The sequence below is a fragment of the Sylvia atricapilla genome, chromosome 6 (assembly GCF_009819655.1).
Source record: "Sylvia atricapilla isolate bSylAtr1 chromosome 6, bSylAtr1.pri, whole genome shotgun sequence".
NCBI lineage: Eukaryota > Metazoa > Chordata > Aves > Passeriformes > Sylviidae > Sylvia > Sylvia atricapilla.
This window is the reverse complement of record NC_089145.1, coordinates 7,241,753-7,262,363: the sequence shown is the minus strand read 5'-3', so window position 1 is coordinate 7,262,363 and position 20,611 is coordinate 7,241,753. Positions and strand designations below refer to the sequence as shown.

Here is a 20,611-nt window from a genome sequence, read left to right as displayed (position 1 = left end):
CACCATTCATTCTGTACCTTACCTCAGAGCTGCTTGGGATTTCTGATCCTGCAGTTGAAATAGTTTCAGGCCCGTTGCATTCCTCCCCTACGGAACATTGAAAAAGAGATTCACATGAATACAATCCCCTTTTTAAAAATATTCTTGTATCCGAAAATTATGTGGACCTTGAAAGCACGGAACTATGAACAAGTAAAGGATAATAATACTTGTAATACTCATAACACATAAAATCTACAAGAATGGTTCTTTGGAGGCGAAAAAAAATGCTGCAAGACACAATATACTCAGTCTGTACGACCTTGGTGTAACCTTGCACTCACAGAAAAGTATTTCTAACTGTGACAGAAAAAAACCCTGTTGTCATCACTTGTCTTTCTTGTCTCAGGTATCTGCTAGGACTAAGAGGGTTTCACACTCAAAGCTTGCTGCCTTGGTTATGGAAGTTCAATTACCTTTGGAAGTGTTTGTCCTAGAAATCAAATTAGGGTGTGTTTTTTGGCCAAGGAGTCAAAGATGCATAACCTCAAGATTACAAATGCCCATGTAATGGAGATATGACAATAGGATCAAGAATAGCAATATGAACTTAATTACTTGGCTTCTTGTTCAAAAAAACAAACAAATCAACCCTAAAAAAACCCAGCTCCAAAACAACAATAATGTTAAACCAAACCAAACAAAAAACCTGCCTTCATTTTTAAGGAACAACATGACTTCCCTACAAGTACAGTCATTTCACTGTTTACTAAAATCTAATGCCAAAGGGAAAATTCTATTACTATCTTTATAATTTTAAATGGCTGGAGACACTGGCTGGGTTTGTGCCTCTGAACTTACAGTGTCACAGTTTCCTCTGGAGAACACTCTGAGCCCACAGGCTAGGCTCCTGCTCCAAGAAGGATTTTGTAAAGAAACATCTCTTGGTGCTGATGCAGATCAGTCTCTTCAATCAGTCATTTACATCACTCCTCCACCAATGGAAAAGGACAAGCAGTTTTGAAAACAGCTGACCGAAGTCTAGACCATGCACTTAAAAATGGTGTCTCTTTCTTTCAGAAAAGAAGATTCATCTCACTTCTTCCAGGAAGGAAGCATTGCTGAGTATAGCTTAGACTGGAAAGACTTACACTGGACCACTGTCAAGACAACTACAGATGGACTATTTCTGCCAATAAAACAAGCCTACTTTTCTTTTTGTCATCTGCAATATTTGATGTCAAAATTGCATTCAGGCAGGATATAAAGTGTTCTCTTTCAAAATAGATTATATTTATATTATATATAATATTAGTATCTAATATCAATATAATACTAATTATAGAATTAGTATTAAAATGCACATTATTAATATTATAATGTGATGTTAAAATTTATAAAATATTGTAATTAATATAATATACAATATATTATATATTAATATAATGTATTAAGTACAGCTTGAGAGCATTTTGTTACAATTTTTTTTCTAAGTTCACTTACAGAAAATGGTCTCTGTAATCTATAACTATACACATGATATGATGAGAAACCCAGGCGATGGTGTGTAAAATACAACAAATAAGTTTCTGAATGCCAAGTAATTTAACCTGTTGCATGCTGTTCTGCTAAAGCAAACTGCACCTGGAAAATCTGTATTAGCAGATACAATCTGGGAGCAAGTGGCTACTGCAGACTTGGCCAAAGGAAACCAGCCCTTGGCTCACGAGCAGAAAGCACAACAATTTGTCACACAACTCTCTCGTTCCATGCCAGGAACCGTGTGGCACCTCGGCCCTGCTGCAGGAATACTCAATTTTCTACACTGCTAAGGGAACTTGAACTGATTCAATGGCCTATAACAGCCTTTATGTGGGTTTTTTTCCTGGATTTTATCCTCTCTGTATTGTGAAAGTCCAGCTTCAGAACAAATATAATTCAGAGTTCCAATTTTAAAGCTTTCCCAGCACCATAGCTGATTACTTATGCAGCTCGTGGAAGGAAATCCTCTTGCTTATCTCTGTCCCACTGGAATAAACCTGAATAACCCTAGAACAGCACACGAGAAGGTAAAAAGAGAACGCAAAAAAATATTAACTGAAAAGTACAACAGACTTAGTATGTTCACTCCTTGGAAAACATGTAATTAGATTCCTGAATACGAGCAGCAGAAGCAATGAACCCAAACCAGCCGGAAGCTGTAAAGAGGCCCCATCCCAGAACTGCACCAAGCACCTCACGAATGTAAAATACTCGATTAGATCTTAACAGAAGAGCTTCCAGCAGAGAGCCAACAACTCACTTGCAAATCACATGCAACAAGGCCCTGGCTCATACCTGATACCAATGACTACAGTAGCTGAAATCTGATTTCCAAGAAGCTCCCAGCAGAGAAACAAAAAACCAAAACAGGACAGAGGCAACAGACAAAAGGCATGAAGGTTAAAACATGGGTTAGTACGATACTTCTGACTGTGATGGCGTTGAACTTGGTGAGAATCGCAATGTCATCTTAAAAGGAAAAAACACTTACAGTTAAGAACCAGAAATAAAATTAATTTTAATATGATCCCATTTCCTAATTTCCTCTATCTTGGCTATACAGCACTGTTAAAGCAAAATAATAAGCCCTGGACACCAGAGACTGACCTAGACAGAAAGCATGGCACGGGCTCCTCTTGGAACACCAACATTCACCTTATTCAGCAATACCAACAAGGATGCCAATTTTCCTTAGCAGCAGCAAGGAGGACCATAATAGTTTCTACTAGCCAGAAAACACTTCTAAAATTCTTCATAAAACTTACTGCTCATATCTAAAATGGGAATAAAACAATAATATTCTGATAAAAATCCCGTATTAGGGGTATGTCCTCATTCTTCAACACTACACGTTTTATATATATAAACAGATCTAAAAATAAACTGCCGCCAAGAACAACAAACAAGGACACTTACTAAACCAAGTGGCCCTTTATTATAAAAATTGTTTGTTTAAATTGCAGAAACTCTTTGAAATGTTTCTGTTCAAAATTAACTCCAGTACAACTCCATGGACTATTAAAGCTCACTGTATTATTTCAGAAATTTATCACTTTAGTATTTGTTCAAATCATTGGCCTTCATGAGAGCACCATCTCCTAGCTGAAAGAAATGCCTCTTTCCCAATGTAACTGGTGTCTTAACAGTCTTACAATTCTCACACAGCATTTGTAACTCCTTAAACACATGTGCCTTGGCAGTGAGCATGTTACTGTAAATAGGCAAGCTTCCTATGGCCTATAATTCTGCAGAAAGAGGCAACATATGCTTGTCTCCCAAACTACACCCAACCACAGGGCAGCCTACTTAGAAACTTTGGTGTGCCACTCCTAAGAATTACAGACCATTTCTACTTCAATTACAGACCCAAACGATGAGAACGACAGTAACCCACAACACAAATAATAGTCAGTATTGATGACTGAAAGAATATAATCAAGATTGATTTCAACTCTTTAAATATAAGTAGTTCACTCACAAAAAAAAAACAAAAAAAAGGTACTTTCATTACTGTACATCTTGCGATTGTCTGTAACAAGCATAAAAAATGGTTTCTTGTGTAACGAAACAATCAGAAATTCTACAACAGTTCGAATTTGTTCACAGTGCTGGGATCACTTCGTTTTCTTCATGGCAAAACTGGTGAGTTAGGAAAAGGTAAAAGTACCTGTGTTCAGTGCTGCTGCAAAAAATAACGATGGCATTACAAATTAAGGCCTCCCACAGACCCTGTTTTCTGACAATAGCTGCAGCAGAGCAAGAAAAGGAACTGAACATCTCAGGAAGAAATGCAAGCTGGCGACAACAGTGGTGCCTCCACCACGCAAGTCAAAGCCCAGACCGAACCACAGGACTTCTCATTCAACTCTTGGTGCACTTTGAAGAATGGTTTCAGCTTCCAGCACTCTCCTAGATGGAGAAGAAGCCCACTCTGGAGGACACTGGAGTCTGGTCTTCAAAACATTATGGCCAAGTCTGCCTTGCTAGGGAGAGAAGGGATTTTAGCCATACAGGTGTGGTTGGCCTGTGCTTCCCATCTTTGAAAGCCAATTAAAAAAAAAATGCTTGGCTTTTTTAATTACTAGCACAGTCACAGCCACGGATGCTCTAGCCCCTTTAACTGTACCTAATCTGCAATTTCCTTGGAAGATGACAATCCTTTTACTTCAGCACCCTCACTAAGTCCAGGTCTGCTGAAAGATAGCAAAGAAAAAAGCTTTTGAGGTACAGCTGGGCAGTGTGCAGCTAGTGTGCAGATGCTGCAGTCTGGCACAGTTCAGATCAACTCTGCATCTGAAAACAGGGTAAGAGAAAGCTCTTAAGTTTTCCTTTCTTCCAGCTTCTACAACCCTGATTCATCTGCACCAAGTACAGCTCTTGACAGACTGTTTATGCCACTATAAACATTTATGTATCAGGTGCTTCCAAAGTCAGGTGGCAGATGAGGAGAGATTTTTAGGGATCAAAATTTGTTTTGCTACTAAAGCTAAAAAATTGTCTGCATTTGCACACCTAAGACCTCTGGCAGAGCTATTCCAAAGGAAAAGCCACAGACAGGATTCTCATGTGGGTGTTGATAAACTGCACTGTTTAGCAGCAGTAAGACAGAATTACTATAGATTCTGCTATTTCAGTATTGTTTCCAAAATACTGCTTTCAATTATTTCCACATTATTATTTCTTAGACACAATAACAGCATCCTTTTCAGCCAACAAAACCAAGCAAGGAGCTTTCAGACCACTGACACTGTTCTACATTTGTCTGACACATTGGCATATTAGTTTATACACATGCCTACCCCTAGAGCAAAATATTGATGGTCTGGGCAAAATGAAAACAAACAAATAAACCAACCAAACTCCTAACAAACCCTGAAACTTACACTGCAGTTGTTATGAAGTAGCTACTTTGGACTATGAGAAACTTCCCAGTATTCATCTTTAAGGTGTCTTGAAGCCTTATTAAATCCCCTGACATTATTTGATCGCCTGGCCTGGCTGATAGGAAAGAGAAATGAGTCCCTCCTTCCAAGTAAGCACCATAATGAACTACTGCAAGTGCTTCCAAATCCAAGGAGAGCAGCTTTACAGTGACTTTTCGACTAAACTTATGCACAGACTGATGATACCCTCCAGAGCTGGATGGAGTTGCCACTGGGAACTGGAGACCCACCTAGCTGACTTCTGAGAAAGCAAAATAAGGTTATTACTACCCCAGCTGGCATTGTCTGAAATGTAATAACTGCACTGCTGAGACAAAGGGTCAATCTTAAGATGATGCCCAAAGTGGTGATTTGGGCACACACACAGAGATGCTTCTAAAAATTTCAAACTATTTAACAATGAAAAGATCCTCAGTGAAGCCAAGAAAATCTATTGGGAATATTTTAAAAGAATTTTATTAGTCCCTTAAGGAGAAGAAGATTGCATTCAAGTATAGGCTGCTTCACTGATATAATTTTCTTCACGTGTTTCATTATTAAACAAGTACTTCCAGAGAACAGGTATTTATCAACGCAGAAGTAAAAAAGAAAACCAACAACCAACTCTTTTTACATTGGCATAAATGTTTGGAAACCTCTTTCTAACTAAAAGAAAATCTCATTAAGCATTTGGAAAAGACATGCAGCCCTAGTCCTAATCTCTAGTATAATAACTGGGTATTTTAAATAAGAACAGCCGTTTACCCTCAGCTGCCTCCCTTTTAAAGAACCACAAAACCACCTCCCCTTCTGATTAAAAGCCACCAGGATAGCAAAAAAGGGAATACATTAAATAAAAAGAGAAGTTGTGCAAATCTGTGTGTAGCAAAATATCCCACAAGCATAGTGTTGTAACACACTACTTAAATGGTATTTTAATGCAATTCAGGCAACAACCATCACTGTATTTTATGTACCAGCACAGGCAAACTCAAAGCATGCTCAGCACTCTGACCCTCCAGGTTTCATTTTTTCTGCAGAATTACACATAAACTGATTAATAGGTTCAAATGCAGCTAAAAAAGCCCAGACTACCAATAGTTGGATTAAGTCAGCTATTTTTAAACTGCGCACTTTGGAATTCCTAAACTGCACAGCATTTACATGCAGGCAAGTAAGAGGGAAATGCCAAATAAATCTCAGCAGAACAGGGTGGTAGTAGAAACACCAGACCGCAGGAGGTCTGGTGTCATTGTTAGGGGGGATACCACACACAGAGTGACAGGGTAAAATCTTCAGAAGGCTCAGAGGACTTTATTATGGCTGTATGCTCTCCTTTATACCATTTTTACAAACCTCAAGGGCAACAACTAATTGGTTAATAGCTTTCTTGCTAATTATCTATTGGTTACTAAAAAGTATTTTACTTGTCCATGAAATCTATCTATTCTGGTTGTTTACACATTTTCTTTACTGATTCTCATGGGACAAATCCTTGGTATTACAGTTCACTTCTTTTTTACCCTCAGAATAGATTGTTGTGTTAAAGGAACTTCTCCTTCTAAAACAGCTTCATATGGGAACTTACAGATTACTTGTTAGCTGCACTTAGAAGAAATGACAGGCTAGCTTTTTACCCTTCCTACATTCTGACAACTCAGGAAGCACTAGGGCTGTGCTTGTTTGCCCTTAAAGAATATTTATGTCTTTGGGGCCAGATTTCATCAGCACTATCTGACTGCAGAGGCAGGCAAACAGCTCCAGAAAAGGCCTTGCACATCCATGGAAGTGCACTCCTCAAGGTAAGATGAAGAAAGAGGAACTGCAGGAATGTTTCTCTCATCACAGCCCAATGGAACTTGTGAGCACTTTAGAAAGTGTTAGGCACAGACTGGCTTTCCTAGAGAGGCCAGAGATACACCTCACAGCATCATCTACTGATGCATTTCTCCAACTTCCACTGAAACCACAGATGTAAACCCTCAGGCAACAGAGCCTCCAATTCCTTTCCTCGTTTGCAATGCACAAGTGTCCAAAAGTAGTGGAGGGCCCAATGCACTATTTATTCTGTGCACACACACTGCATTCCTACCCTTCTATGAGACATCTTCTTTAGATGTTGTAAATGAAAAGGGATACATAGACTAGGAAAAAATGATGCAAATACAGCAATATTTTTTTAAAAAAAATTATCTTGAATTTACTGTCCTCTGGTGGCATTCCTCAGCTTCATTTAATCCCAGATGGCAAATTTAATCTGCAAAATTCCTTCTGGTACTTTATGCTCTACACACTCAATGCTTTTTTGGTTATGCTTCCAATGAAATGCATCACTGGAAATTTTGGTACTGTATTCACCAATTATTAAGTTTCTCACATTACACAACATAAATATACCAGTACAGAAAGATGTCTAACAAACAAATGCAAGATTTGCAAGATTTACAATAATTGCAAGAATTATTATTTTTGTCTGATTTACTTTAAAAATGATGAACAACTTTGGAATTCCTAAACTGATCCCAATGAGAAACTGTTCCTATCCATCAAGAAAACTATCAGGGCAATGGGCCATGGCTTCCATTGCCTAATTTTTTATGTAAGCACCATGAATTAACAGAATTGAAGTAGGCAAAGTGGTTTGAAGAACCAAGTGGTCTGCAAACCACATCTGCTAGCCATTACTTGTTGGCATGGTGTATTCTAGCACACTATAAATTGTGCAAACACAGACTTTGTGATTTCCTACCTAGTAGTTAAGACAACTCCTTTGAATAACAAACCACAGGGCCCTTTCTAATTTAGGGCTAGCACAGAAAATGAAAGGACAGCCATCTGCATCATGAGTCGACCCACATGGTTTGCTGGGGTTCTGCTATCTTGCCAAAGGCCTCAAATTTCATATTTGTCCTTGTGAGCCTGGTAAAGAAGATGAGAATCCCTTGGGATTTCCAGTTAGAAGACTGCCCTTCATGCCAAAGCTACACACACTTCCTAAAAATGTGTTAGAACTTCACCACATCTACTGGTCCTCACTGAGAGCCACTGGTGAACAGAGGCATGAACGCCACAGCTTTAACAGCTTTAGGTTTCAATGAAAAACTTGCATCTATATAGTAAAATCTAAGTAAAGAAATCCCAATAGACTCAGCTCTTCCCACACACAGTGCTTATCTAACACAAAATGTTATAGTTGATACAACAGAATACACAACATACAACTACACAATGTTTAATATAGAAATAATTCCTGACATATTATTCAGCTCTAGCACACAGCAAATAACTGTAAATCCTTCCCATAACTGTGTTATAATTGCAAGAACTATCCCTAGCAACAGAACACCAGAACCTTCCCTCCCGCTTTCCTGCCTTATAACCATATGCACGTGGAAAGCTATCACCAAACATAATAAAATTACTGCTAGATAAGAAATACAACCTGATAATTACAGTGCTCTTTGGTTCAATCCCCAGACCACAATAAAACCAGTGCAAAGTTCACTGCATTTTTTACCTTGCCTGTTAACATCTGATCAGGTTTTCACATTACCTATACACCTTCTTGATTACATGTTTAGGTTAGGTGACTCTTTGTCTCCTCCACATGCAAATGCAACTTGCTGATTTAAAGATACTAAATATGAAGACAGTGGTATTTGGTTTCTTGGTGGCTTCATTTGTTAGTTGTTCTGGGATTTTCTTACAAATTATGAGCCAACAGTTCTCAAGCAGGATTTCAAAAGGGCATTTTCCACCAGTGCCCTTTTATCTTATCTAGTATTTCTTTGTATCACAGTAATTGCTAAGTCTTTGTACATAAAGGGTGCAGTCTACTTCCATTTTATAATACACTTATCAGTTCATTCTGTAGGGAATACCTCAGAACTGCACAGCGGGCTACGCCTTAGCAGCAAACTGATGGAGAGGGAATCACTGAGAGAACACCACTCTGCCTTACACCAGAAGAGATGCTGGGGGCTTTCTTGGTGTTTATTTGGCATTCACAATCCAGAACCTCTGCTCCCCAGCTGAACCAAACCATTCCTCCAGGAGCTGTTGGGAGGGAGAGACAGCTGCAGAACATTTTCTTTCATTTTCTGAGCAGAAGGTGAAATGTAGGCCCCTTGTTAAAAACAGAATAAAATGCTTTCACCTGTGATGGCAGGACCATCACTCACTTCTGCACCTGAGGGATCTCAGAGGTCTTTTTCAACCTCAATAGTTCTATGAATCTAGCTGTATTTCCCAGCTTCCCAAAATGTGGCCAGAATATCCCACATAATTGCTACTGGATTTAAATGGCATGCAGGGGACTTAATCCTCCCTTTGCTACTCACTAAACTGCAGATAGTGAGTTTAATTTCATAGCCAGGGTTCTGTGAAATGAAATTTAAACTGAAAATGCTGGCCAAGAGTAAATTTTTTTTTTTAGACTGACAACCTTTGGGAGAAAAATCCGTATCTAACAACTTGCAGTGGAATGGGCCTGACGTTTTCATTTCTGCATTAAAAGCACCACAGCCATACAGTGATAGGACACAAGCTGCTGGGATGAGTTCCCAAAAGCACGTTTTTTCCTACTACAAACAGGAGTTTTCTGTTATAAAGAGATTTAACTTCCAGTAACCAACCTGTATTTACACTGTGCCCCCACAGTGACACATGGCAGCCACTAAAGAAATTCCACTCAGAAACCAGGACATTGGTTGGGCTAAGAGACTATTTTCTCCCCTGCCTTTTATATTAGAACTATGTCTAAATTTCTTGGGAGCTTTTATTTCATTACCTAGGAATAACTTCCAAACAGCTCTCCTCTTAACAAACCCTTTGGTTTAGGGCTGTGGGAACATGATATCCCATTCAACGTTTCCACAAATAGATCAGAAATTACTACATACATTGCGACAGTAATTAGAGACAGATGTCATTCTGAATAGTGGCCTGCATTTTATGTGACTGCCATGAATTCTGCCCAAGTAAGCACAGGATCATTCAGTAAATGACAGCAGGATTTAGCCCTGAATGCTGAGGCATTGCAAGATGCCAACACACTGGCACAAGCAGCATTTGCAAGTCACACCACTGGCTTTCCCTGATGCTGTTCCACCTTTCTCAGAGGGAAACAAGCAAAATGACAACTGACCTAAGTAAGCATTTGAATTCGATCACTTAGAGCATTCTGAGTGCAAACCAGGCTCCTGAAAGTTCTAGAAGAGAAGCTATGTGTATGAAGGCAGCATACTTCAAATCATGGGCATGGAGCCAATAGCAAGCTTCCAGAAAACTGGCAGGCTTGGGATATACCCCACAACACAGCTACTGCAGAATTAACATGTTGGGGAAAAAAAAGCTACTGAAAGTGAAGGTAAACATAAATGATCCTAGCAACATATTGCAGTCCCCTTCCTCTGATATTTACATTCCAATTTTGCAGGTTCAGTTTCCTTAGACTTTAACATTTGGAGTAAATGACACACAGCTTCCAACAGAAAGCAAAACCACACACACGAAAATGGAATTTTTTACCTCACACAGATGTCATTCAGCAGGAAACTTCCTTCAAGGTAAAAGTTTCGGCACACAAGCTCTACACAGGCAAGTTAAACTTTCTGCTACTGGTAGACAGCATTTTTGTTTTTAATTTTGCATCCCTATAACCTGTTCCCCAGCATTCAAGTTTAATGCAAAGTAGTAGTAAATCAGAATTAAATATACACATACTATCCAAACACAATCACATCTTTAAAGAAATCAGTGGCAGATGTTTTCTGTTCTGCCTTGTTTCTATTGACTTACACAGGCCCTGCCCGGTACACACTGGATAAAGGCTTATGTTTAGATCTTTAAGAAGTCCTGCTGGTGGTATAGGTATAATGTTAACTTTTCTAAACAATAATTTAAGGAAGTTTGGGATGTTTTTAACCTTGGGAGACTTCCGGGCAACAAATTAACACAAACTTGAAAAAGCCTACTCACTTCACCCCATACTGAATTTCTTTCTTTTTCAAAAAGCGGTCAATTAACAAATTTGAACTGAATTAGAACATGATTTGGACACTGAAACCCTTCAAAATCTCTTTATATTCAATATTTATGACTATAAAACCCACAAGGCTCACAGGAAAACTGAATGCTGTAGAATGAAGTTTACGAATGGGACTTCACAGACTCCTTCCCTAAATGGGAATACTTAGTGTGCTCTGTAAATATGTTTTAGTCCCAAGGCACTCCAGAAGAACAGCCCGTGGAGAGAGCAGCTCAGCCCGAGCACTTTTCCCTGCTTGCAGGCAGTGGGATGGGCGATGACTCAGGTCTCTCACATCCCCTTTGGAACAGGACGGCTGGCCAAGAGGCTGCAATATCCATCTGCTCGGGTTCCTAAGAAGCCTGCCAGCTCCTCCAGGCCCTCCCAGGGAAGGCAAACCCTCGTCTGACACTTGCTGCGGACGCCTGCCTCCCTGCAGCTGGGCACGCCTCCTTGCTGTCACTGCAAAGAGCTGCTCTGGTTAATTCCACAGCCGAGCTTGCCATCACACCGCTCTGAAACAAGACTTCCAAATATTTTGATCTGCCACTAGCGCTCAAGGTGTTTAAAATGGCATTGTGTATGTTTTTCTGAAAGAGACAGGGTAGTCAAGCTGTAAAGGAGAACAGATAACCTGAGAAGCCAATACGGGGACTTCGTGGTTCTTTCCTGCTTTTAAGATTTTCAGTTCTAGGACTGATGGCAAAGCATTATTCCCAAAACAGAATTTTTTTTCTAGGTCAGCATTTTCCCTTAAAAAAAAAACCCCAAACAAACCTATACAGCCTCACTCTGAAAACATCAACATGCTCTCTTACATCTGACTGTTGACTCAAGTTGCCAGGCGAAGCGCTGATAAACACACACTTGCATCACGTACTTACAAAACCCTAACGCGACCACATTTATTATAAGTAATGCCGTACCACAGTGACATGAGGTGGAAGCTGTAACACGGCTATGGCAGAAAAAGCAAGCCCCGACACCAACCTGGCTGCACATCCCCTGCCACAGGGTCTGGGAGCTGAGGATGGGGGCATGAAGGCTGGTCACACCTGCCCAGGTGACATGACCCCCTCTGCCCACACCTGCCCAGGGGACATGGCCCCACTGCTCACACCTGCCCAGGGACATGACCCTCTCTGCGTCACACCTGCCCAGGTGACATGACCCTCTCTGCTGACACCTGGCCAGGTGACATGACCCGCTCTGCTCCGAGCTCCCTGGAAAGACAAGCCCCTGGGAGCCATCCCCATCCCAGCCGTGCTTCGGGAGAGGCTCAAAGTTTGCTGTCCGGCAAAAAGGACCTTTGAATCTGCTGTGTCTTTAAGAGAAAAGATCAAACGGATTCTCTGGTTTTTGTTCTTGGCTGGGTGAGAGTTTTTGTTCTTGGCTGACATGAGAGCCTTCATTCTCAAGGTTTATTCGGGGCTAATAAAGACCTAATCACAGCTGGATCACGCTCATGGAAAAGCGGTTTTGTTCTTCTCAAGGGGAAGCCGAAGGATTAAAAGCCCGAGGCAGGAGGGATCAGGACGACCCGGGATCAGCCCCATCTGCAGACCCTGCGGAGGAAGCAGAGCCCGCAGACCCCCGCACGGGGCCCAGGATCACCGCGGCCCGGGAAGCGCTCCCGTCCCCCGGGGGGTTAAGGGCGGCACGGGGCCCCTCTCCTACCGTCCGCCGACAGAGCCATCTCGATGAGGGTCTCATCCCGCCTTCCTCCCCAGGCGGTTCATGGTGGCCGCCGTCCCGCTGCTGGGAGCGGCCGGGGCGCGGTTGACTCAGGGCCGGGCCGCCCATGCATGCGCAGTGCCCGCGGGGCGGGGCCGGGCCGGGGCGGCGGGTCCGGGCTGTGCCGGGCGGGGGGCGGCCCGGGTGCCGGGGGGCCGCCTGTGGTGTGTGGGACACGGGCTGGGCTGTGCCCTGTGCCCTGTGAGCTGTGAGCTGTGAGCTGTGCCCGCTGCCAAGCCGCTGGTGTGCCCGCGGCGGGGACGGGGAGGGGGCGGCGGATATCGGCTGTGCCGGGCGGGGGGCGGCCAGGGTGCCGGGGGCCGCCTGTGGTTGTGTGAGACACGGCTGGCTGTGCCCTGTGCCCTGTGAGCTGTGCCCTGTGCCCTGTGAGCTGTGGCCCGCTGCCAAGCCGCTGGTCCGCCCGCGGCGGGGACGGGGAGGGGGCGGCGGGTCCGGGCTGTGCTGGGCGGGGGACGGCCCGGGTGCCGGGGGGCCGCCTGTGGTGTGTGTGAGACACGGGCTGGCTGTGCCCTGTGAGCTGTGAGCTGTGCCCGCTGCCAAGCCGCTGGTGTGCCCGCGGCGGGGACGGGGAGGGGCGGCGGATATCGGGTGTGCTGGCCGTGAGGGACGGCCAGGGTGCCGAGGAGCCGTCCGTGATGTGTGTGAGACACGGGCTGGGCTGTGCCCTGTGAGCTGTGCCCTGTGAGCTGTGAGCGTGCCCCGCTGCCAAGCCGCTGGTGTGCCCGCGGCGGGGACGGGGAGGGGGCGGCGGATATCGGGTGTGCTGGCCGTGAGGGACGGCCAGGGTGCCGAGGAGCCGTCCGTGATGTGTGTGAGACACGGGCTGGGCTGTGCCCTGTTCCCGCTCCAAGCCGCTGGTGCGCCCGCGGCGGGGACAGGGCGGCGGATCCCGGCTGTGCTGGCCGTGAGGGACGGCCCGGAGCTGGGCAGTGTGCCTGGGAGCCGTCCGTGATGTGTGGGACACGGGCTCGGCTGTGGCCTGTGCCCGCTGCCAAGCCGCTGGTGCCCCGCAGGAGCAGAGCGGACCTGGGCGCTGCGCAAGCACTGCTCGCTCAGCGGTGTCTAAAACAGCCCTCTGTTATCAGCTCTGTTCTTATCACAACCCAAAACCTCAGAGCCGTAAAAGCTGCTGGGAAGAAACTGAACTCTTAACTCGTGAGGCTCCGTTCACAGCTGCTGTCCCTGCTCCTGCAGCTGCTATGTCTCTAACAGCCTAGCTTCTTACCGCTTCCTTCAATCACCTGAGACCGTTCCCAACACTCCTTGTTCAGTATGTGTATTTAACACACATATATATATATATATGTTAATTAATATAAGCTCAGGCCTTCTTTCAATTAACTTCTTGTATTTCATCTTCTGCTACCTGAGTGACCATTTTATGCACCGAACTGACAGGGAGTTTTGTTACTTAGGCGACTGTAACACAACAGCGCTTTCGTGGCCAATAAGAATTCATGGAATTCTTTCTAAAAAGTTAAGTCAGTCAGTTGAGTTGCTAGGCTTGTTATCAGATCTATTATACAGTACTAAGCCTTTATTTGTGCAACATAACTACTTCAAGAAGTTTGTTTTTTTTTTTTTTAGTCAGAAGCAAGACCTAAAAATGTGTCTGGTTGCTCTCCAATGCCTAAAATTAGTTGGGGTTTTAATGTCCCGAAGCAGGATGGTGGGAATAAAGAGGATAGCTTGGGAGTGCCAAAAGGTGCCCTGAAACAGCTTGTGACTGCATACAGTGCACCATGTCACAAGGCTCCCTTTAAGATCTCTACTTCTAAACCTTTAATTTCCTCCTAGCACTACATATCTAAGACAAATGCCTTTATGCCCACAGAAGATGCAATTAGAGTTGCTATTCAACAAGAACCAGAAACAGCAAGAACTGCCACGGTCATTGCTCAGTTTTCCTCCTAATTGCAGGCTCGCTGTCTCCAGCTCCACCCAGCAGCGAACCCAGCCATACCTAAAGCTGTGTTAGTACCTCAGCCAGAATGCCCAAAAAGTTTTAATGACCCCTGTAATTGCAGAGGCTGATAGCTTGTCGAGCTATGACTGACTCTGTGCAAATTACACCGTGGCCTGTGGTAGGGATGGGACAGAAGGATACGAGCTATCTGTGGAGGCACACAGGAGGTCTATGCAATACTCAGCGTTGAATTTTCTTGCATATTCAGAGTTGAAACAGCTGTTGTCTGCCTCGGTGGTTTCACAGTTTGACCAAGTGATCTAGGACCACACTTCCTTCCAAGGAAACACCTCTTTTCCCTCCCACTTTCACTGAAAACCTGAAACCTTCCAGTTTCGCTCTGAATAAAAAACGCTGACAACGTGATGCATGACTTACATCAACCTGTTAATACAAATGATCACGTTCTTGGTTTGGAGTTTTTTGGGGGCTGTCAGTTCCACTAATCACTGCAGGAAACAGGTAAGGCCAAACGAAGGAAGAGATGGAAAACCACACAACCGCAGCACTATTTTATTCCTATAATAATAATAAAGTAGCCAGGTATACCATAATATTTCTGCTTTTGGAGTTCAAACACTATTTCTAATGCAATGCATACAAAACCCAAAAATAATAAAAACCTAGAAGGCTGTGGGTAAAGGTAGCAAACATCACCAAAATTGCTAGCAGCGAATCAGTATATTCAGTGGCAAAGGGTAATACTTTGTTTGTGTTAAAGGAGACCAGGTAGTTTTTATCTCTTATAAAGTCTTCCTTTCCACTGACTGGCCTTTTCCACTCCATGCAACTTATTTTCAGGCCTTCATTTAAAAAAAAAAAAACAAACAAAACAACAACAACAACAACAACAAAACAAACAAAAACAACAACACAACAACAACAAAAAACCCACAAACAAACAAAACGAAACAAAACAAACCCCCCAAAACCCACAAATGCACAGAAAATTGGTGGGATTGGAGGACAAGATTTCAAAGATATCTCAGTGCCTATCATTGTCTGAGGTAGATACCCAAGGCTGTTCAAAGAAATTCTAACATACAACCTGAGATGCCAACTTTAGAAAATCCACTTGGGGGATTATCTAAAACTTTGGGGGCTGAAGCATCTTTGAAAATATAACCCAAGGTTTTTTCTGAGAGGTAACAGAATCAATGCCCACATCCTCCACCAAGAAACAGTCATGGTTTGACACTGGCCAAACTCCAGGCACCCACAAAGAACCCACTTACTCACTTGCCCTACTATGCCACAGCTGGTAGATGCGAAAAAACGTTAATGAAGGCTTCGTGAGTGAGAGAAGGATCAGGAGAAAACACTCCGAGTGCAGAACAGCCTGAACTTAGAGGTAAAAAAGTGCATTTATTACTAACAAACAGAGGAGGATAATGAGAAGAAAAAGAAGCCCTCAAAACACCTTTTCCCCCCCAGCCCCTCCCTCCTCCCCACTGACAGCGCAGGGAGACAGGGCGTGGGGCTTTGGGGTCAGTCCATCACTGAGATTCTCTTCTGCTGCCCAGGGAGAGGAGTCCTTTCCCTCTGAGGCTGTGGGGTCCCTCCCACAGGAGACAGTTCTCCGTGAACCTCTCCAATGTGGCTCCACTCTCACGAGCAGCAATCCTGCTGCACCTCCTGCAATGTGAATTCCTCCCACGGAACAGAGTCCTCCCAAAACTGCTCCAGAGTGGGTCACTCTTCCATGGGGTGCAGTTCTCCAGGGATAGGCTGCTCCAGCCTGGGAGCAGGGCCCCTCTGTCCACTGGGTCTCTCACTAGATCACAGCTTCCTCCAGGGATCACCTGCTCTGGTGTGGGGACCTCCCCTTATGGTCTGTGCATGGATCTCTGCATCCCCAGGGATCCCCATGGGCTGTGGGTGATCTCTGCATCCCCAGGCATCCCCATGGGCTGCAGAGGCAAAACTGCCTCACCATGGTCTCACCATGGCCTGCAGAGGAATCTTGGCTCTGGCACCTGGAGCTCCTGCTGCCCCTCCTTCTCCACTCACCCTAGTGCCTCCACGCCATTTCCCAGCAAATTCTCACCTCCTCCTCTTCTCTGGCTAGGAAAAAAAAAGTGTGTGCCCCTTGTTTTGATTTTCTTCTGAAATATGCTATCACAGAGATATTACCAGCCTCTCTAATTTTCCCAGCCTTGGCCAGCAGCATGTCCACCTTCAGAGCCATGTGCCATTGGCTCTGCTGGACATCGTGGAAGCTTCCAGCAGCTTCTCACAGAAAGCCACCCCTGTGCCCTCCCTGCTACCAAAAGCCAGGCTGTGCAAACCACACACCTGGGCAAAACTGATTTATCAACAAAATATGGACATTGGTCTAATACCGATATCCAACTATGATGGACAAAGACTCTCTAACAGTTTGAAGTTAGAAAGTGTATGTTTATTACGACGCCGGGCAGCATGCGGGATAGCTCCCAAATACACACCGTAATTTACAGATGATCACAGGGTCCTTTTATGTACAAGAGTGTTGAATACCCAAACCACAAATGCATATTCATAACTCTGGTCCATCCCATTCCCCGCTTGTATGGTAATTAGCCAAAAAGCAATTAAGCATGTGTAGTTTGTTCTTTGAAATGGGGCGGTGGTCCTTCTTATGGGGTGGGGTCTCAAAATGATGAAGTAAGATGCGTCTTCCTCGCTTTGACTTTTAACCTTCTAGTGTTGGTGACACCTGGATCCTGTTTCTCAAGACTATCTGATTTATGATCACATTGTGTTCTTGGAGTCTATTGATTAAATTGACAGGCCCCCCTGATTTATCAGTTCCTTAAACCCGGCTTCTGTTAACAAAGGGAAGTTTACCTCAACAACATCTAGTTAGCAAAGGGAAGTCTACCTCAGCAATATCTAGTTTAACTGAAGTCCTTTATTCTTCAAATTAATATCTCAAAACCATTTCTACGCTGAAATGTGGGAGCTGAGTGGAGAGGGACGAGCCCCTCCTGACTCCGGGCTGCCGTGGGCGCGGGCAGGGAGCGATGGATGAGGTGCCGTGCGCTCGCCTGCGGAGCTCGCCACTGCAAAGAAAAGAATGTAATTGTCGAAAGGGGAAGCCCAAGGGAATTGGCAGCTTGTCAGTGTTTCAGTCCGTGCTGCACGAACTCTTCCTGCACATTACTCAGTGGCTGTTCCTGCACATTACTCAGCGGCTGTTCGGGATCTGACTCTTGCTCCCCGTTACACGCGGTTCCTCAGGGAAACCCAGCTGCTGGAACGCCACGGTCAGCGGCTCAGAAACACGGCAAGGCTTGCCGATGGCCATGTGAATTTGTGTATCGAGAGACAGCTGAGGCTTTGTGCCTGCTGCCGCCCTAATCCATCAGGAAACGGAAAGGGAGTGTCAGAAGAGCTGTGGTCAGAGGCGGCAGAGTGCCAACGCTTCTCAAAGGAAGTAAAAAGTTTTACCAAGTATGCAGAAAGTTCATCATTAGTCACTGCATATTTTTTTTTCTACGTCATCACTTTTCAGTCAGCTGAAATTGCAGAATGCAGCGCAGACAGCCACAAACACCTATGGAGTCTAAACAAACAGATGACTTCACAGATATGTGTTTTTCTTGGCCAGCGCTCCTACACACTGACAATAGCAGAAGTAAACCAGGCACCCCGTTTGCAGTGTCCCCAGGGAAGGAAAGCGCCCGGGCGTGGTCGCGGCTCTCCATCCGTGCTGACCGCGGGAGGAGCCGGGCTGAGCCCGGGCACCGCTCTGTGCCCTCTGGACATCCCGGGATGCTGAACGGCAGCCTGGATCCCCTTTCGGGACAGACAGACCTTTTAGTTCTGTAATCTCCTAGTTACACTCCCTTAACTGGATTGCCCGGTTTGCAGCTGCCATCGAAGCCTTCTTAAAGCGGTCATTCAAAGAAACCACCCCTCCGTCCGCCCCCAAAACTCCCCATCACCCCGAAACACCCCACCGCAAGCCAACAAACAAACCCCAAACGAAAACCAAACACCCTCCCAACAACAACAAAACAACCTCCTCAACAAACAAACCCCAAAAACCAACCCTCCCAAAACTCAACCCCCAAAACAAACAAAAACCAGAGAAAAATAATAAAGCAAAACCAACCGAACACCCCCCAAAAACCAACCAACCAAACAAAAACCCCCCAACCCTACAAGAAAAAGTAATTTGATGTGTTCTGGGGACTAGCTGGCAGAGAGATTCTTCGGGATGGTTGAATATGTACAAAATCTGCTCACTAACTGTGTGAGACTTGATACTTGGCTCTCGTCATGTTGCCGTGGGCATAGTTCCGTTGATTTTGCTCAACTGCTCCTAAACAACACCCAGTGAAGTTCAGTGTTTAATTGTGGCTGTGCACTGATATAGGTACATTCGCAGAACACATTACCGAATAGAGTGGGGTTAGGAAAAGGCCATCCCATCAGTTCTGGCTCTTAAATTGCAATGTTAAGATAAGAAATTGCATCGTCTTACTAAATTCCTGTGTCGTTCTGGTGATTACATCAATGTTTCCGCTTGTCCTTTTATAGTCAATTTGGTTTCTCAGGGTTTAGTACCCTCTGGTGGTGATAGTCTTTTCTTCTGTGACGACTGGGATGCCGGCACCTAATGCTTCATTTTGGTTTTTATCTGTTGTCTGTTGATTATCCCAACATGATAACTAGTTCAGATAAAGTCAAATTTTTTAACACAGAGGATTGTAGAGTGAGTCACTGAGTCAGATGTGTGAAAGCCAGAGCACTGAAATGATGCAGGGAGTTCAGTAGCTCCAGCAAAAATATTAACAAAAACAGCTCAATTCAGTTCAGTATGCATTAATACCTTAGACTGTAAAGCAGAACTGAATGATATAGATTCCATAAAAGTACCAGAGAACAAAAAACCTGCCGTTACATATGAGATACACACAAAGATTCTGTCATCACAGTAATTATTTGTTAACCACAATTTCTCGTACATAGCTTTTAATGACTTCTACATCTCTCATAAATGCCCATTTTAAACTGTCCTTGATTACATATTTCATTACAAAGTGTATTAAATTGTATTAAGAGATCAGCTTTTTTGTAAAACAGTCTAGAAAAAGGTAAACCCCTCAATATGCATATTAGTAAGTTACTTCTTGCAATGCTCAAGCACAACTTATGTAGCTGGAAGGCTGGTGATAATAATAGAAATAATGGTACAAGTGATTGGCTATTCATAAGGACAATATTGAGTGACCCTGTTCTTCTCTACTGTTTATAACATTCTCCATGAGGAGATGATAATTATAGCAATAGTTATAATATGAGCTTTAAGAAAATATTTCACATTTGCTGTTGTAAATGATTGTTAAATTCTCTACATTTGGTAGACCTATATTTGGTTTTCAAAACTTCCATTCATTGCAGTGCACATATTTAGCACTCCTTTAAACAACATAAAAGAAGGAAGCAACCTTTCCATGTTGGCTTCTTGGATATAAAATCATCAAGCTACATCCCTCTTTTGTGCTTGTCTTCTTGAGCAGACTTTGCAGTTTTGCTCCAATGCCTTGGCTGAAGGTTTTCCTCCTTTAAAACCTTATGCAGCTTCCAATTTTGACCTTTTTTGCCATCAGTCCCATTCTCCTTGTCCCATGCAAAAGCAGAGAGATGAAGCTGTAAAGGCCTTTGATGTTACAGAGTGATCTAGGCATAGGTTTACAGGAAACACTTCTAATCAGAAATTAGTGAAGTTAGATGGCCCAGGAAAAAAAAAAAAAAAGTGCAGTTTTCTATGGAGATTACAGACAAGGAGAATAACAGCATTTGTAGGAGCAAGCAAGATGAGAGTGTAGGGCTGTCTGTCTCAGGGAAGCCTGTTGGATGGTCATAGGGAAGAAGGAAGGTGATTAAGACTAAGGTGTCTGCAATAACCAACCCAACCCAAACACACAG

The 20,611-nt window shown here is 43.8% G+C and overlaps 1 protein-coding gene across 6 annotated transcripts in view; it reads right to left on the bottom strand.

The window, feature by feature from the left end:
• ANO5 (anoctamin 5) overlaps window positions 1–12,765 on the bottom strand; it is a 58,326-nt gene extending 45,561 nt beyond the window's left edge. For 5 of the 6 annotated variants that reach the window (XM_066320544.1, XM_066320545.1, XM_066320546.1 and 2 more), the window contains exons 1-2: window positions 12,649–12,765; window positions 23–87 (exon numbers count right to left, since the gene is read on the bottom strand). In XM_066320544.1, coding sequence (XP_066176641.1) covers window positions 23–87; window positions 12,649–12,667 — 84 coding nt within the window. In that variant the 5' untranslated portion in view covers window positions 12,668–12,765. The remainder of the gene's footprint in view (window positions 1–22; window positions 88–12,648) is intronic. The other variant, XM_066320549.1, reaches the window with a different exon arrangement.
• Window positions 12,766–20,611: the final 7,846 nt, after the last annotated feature.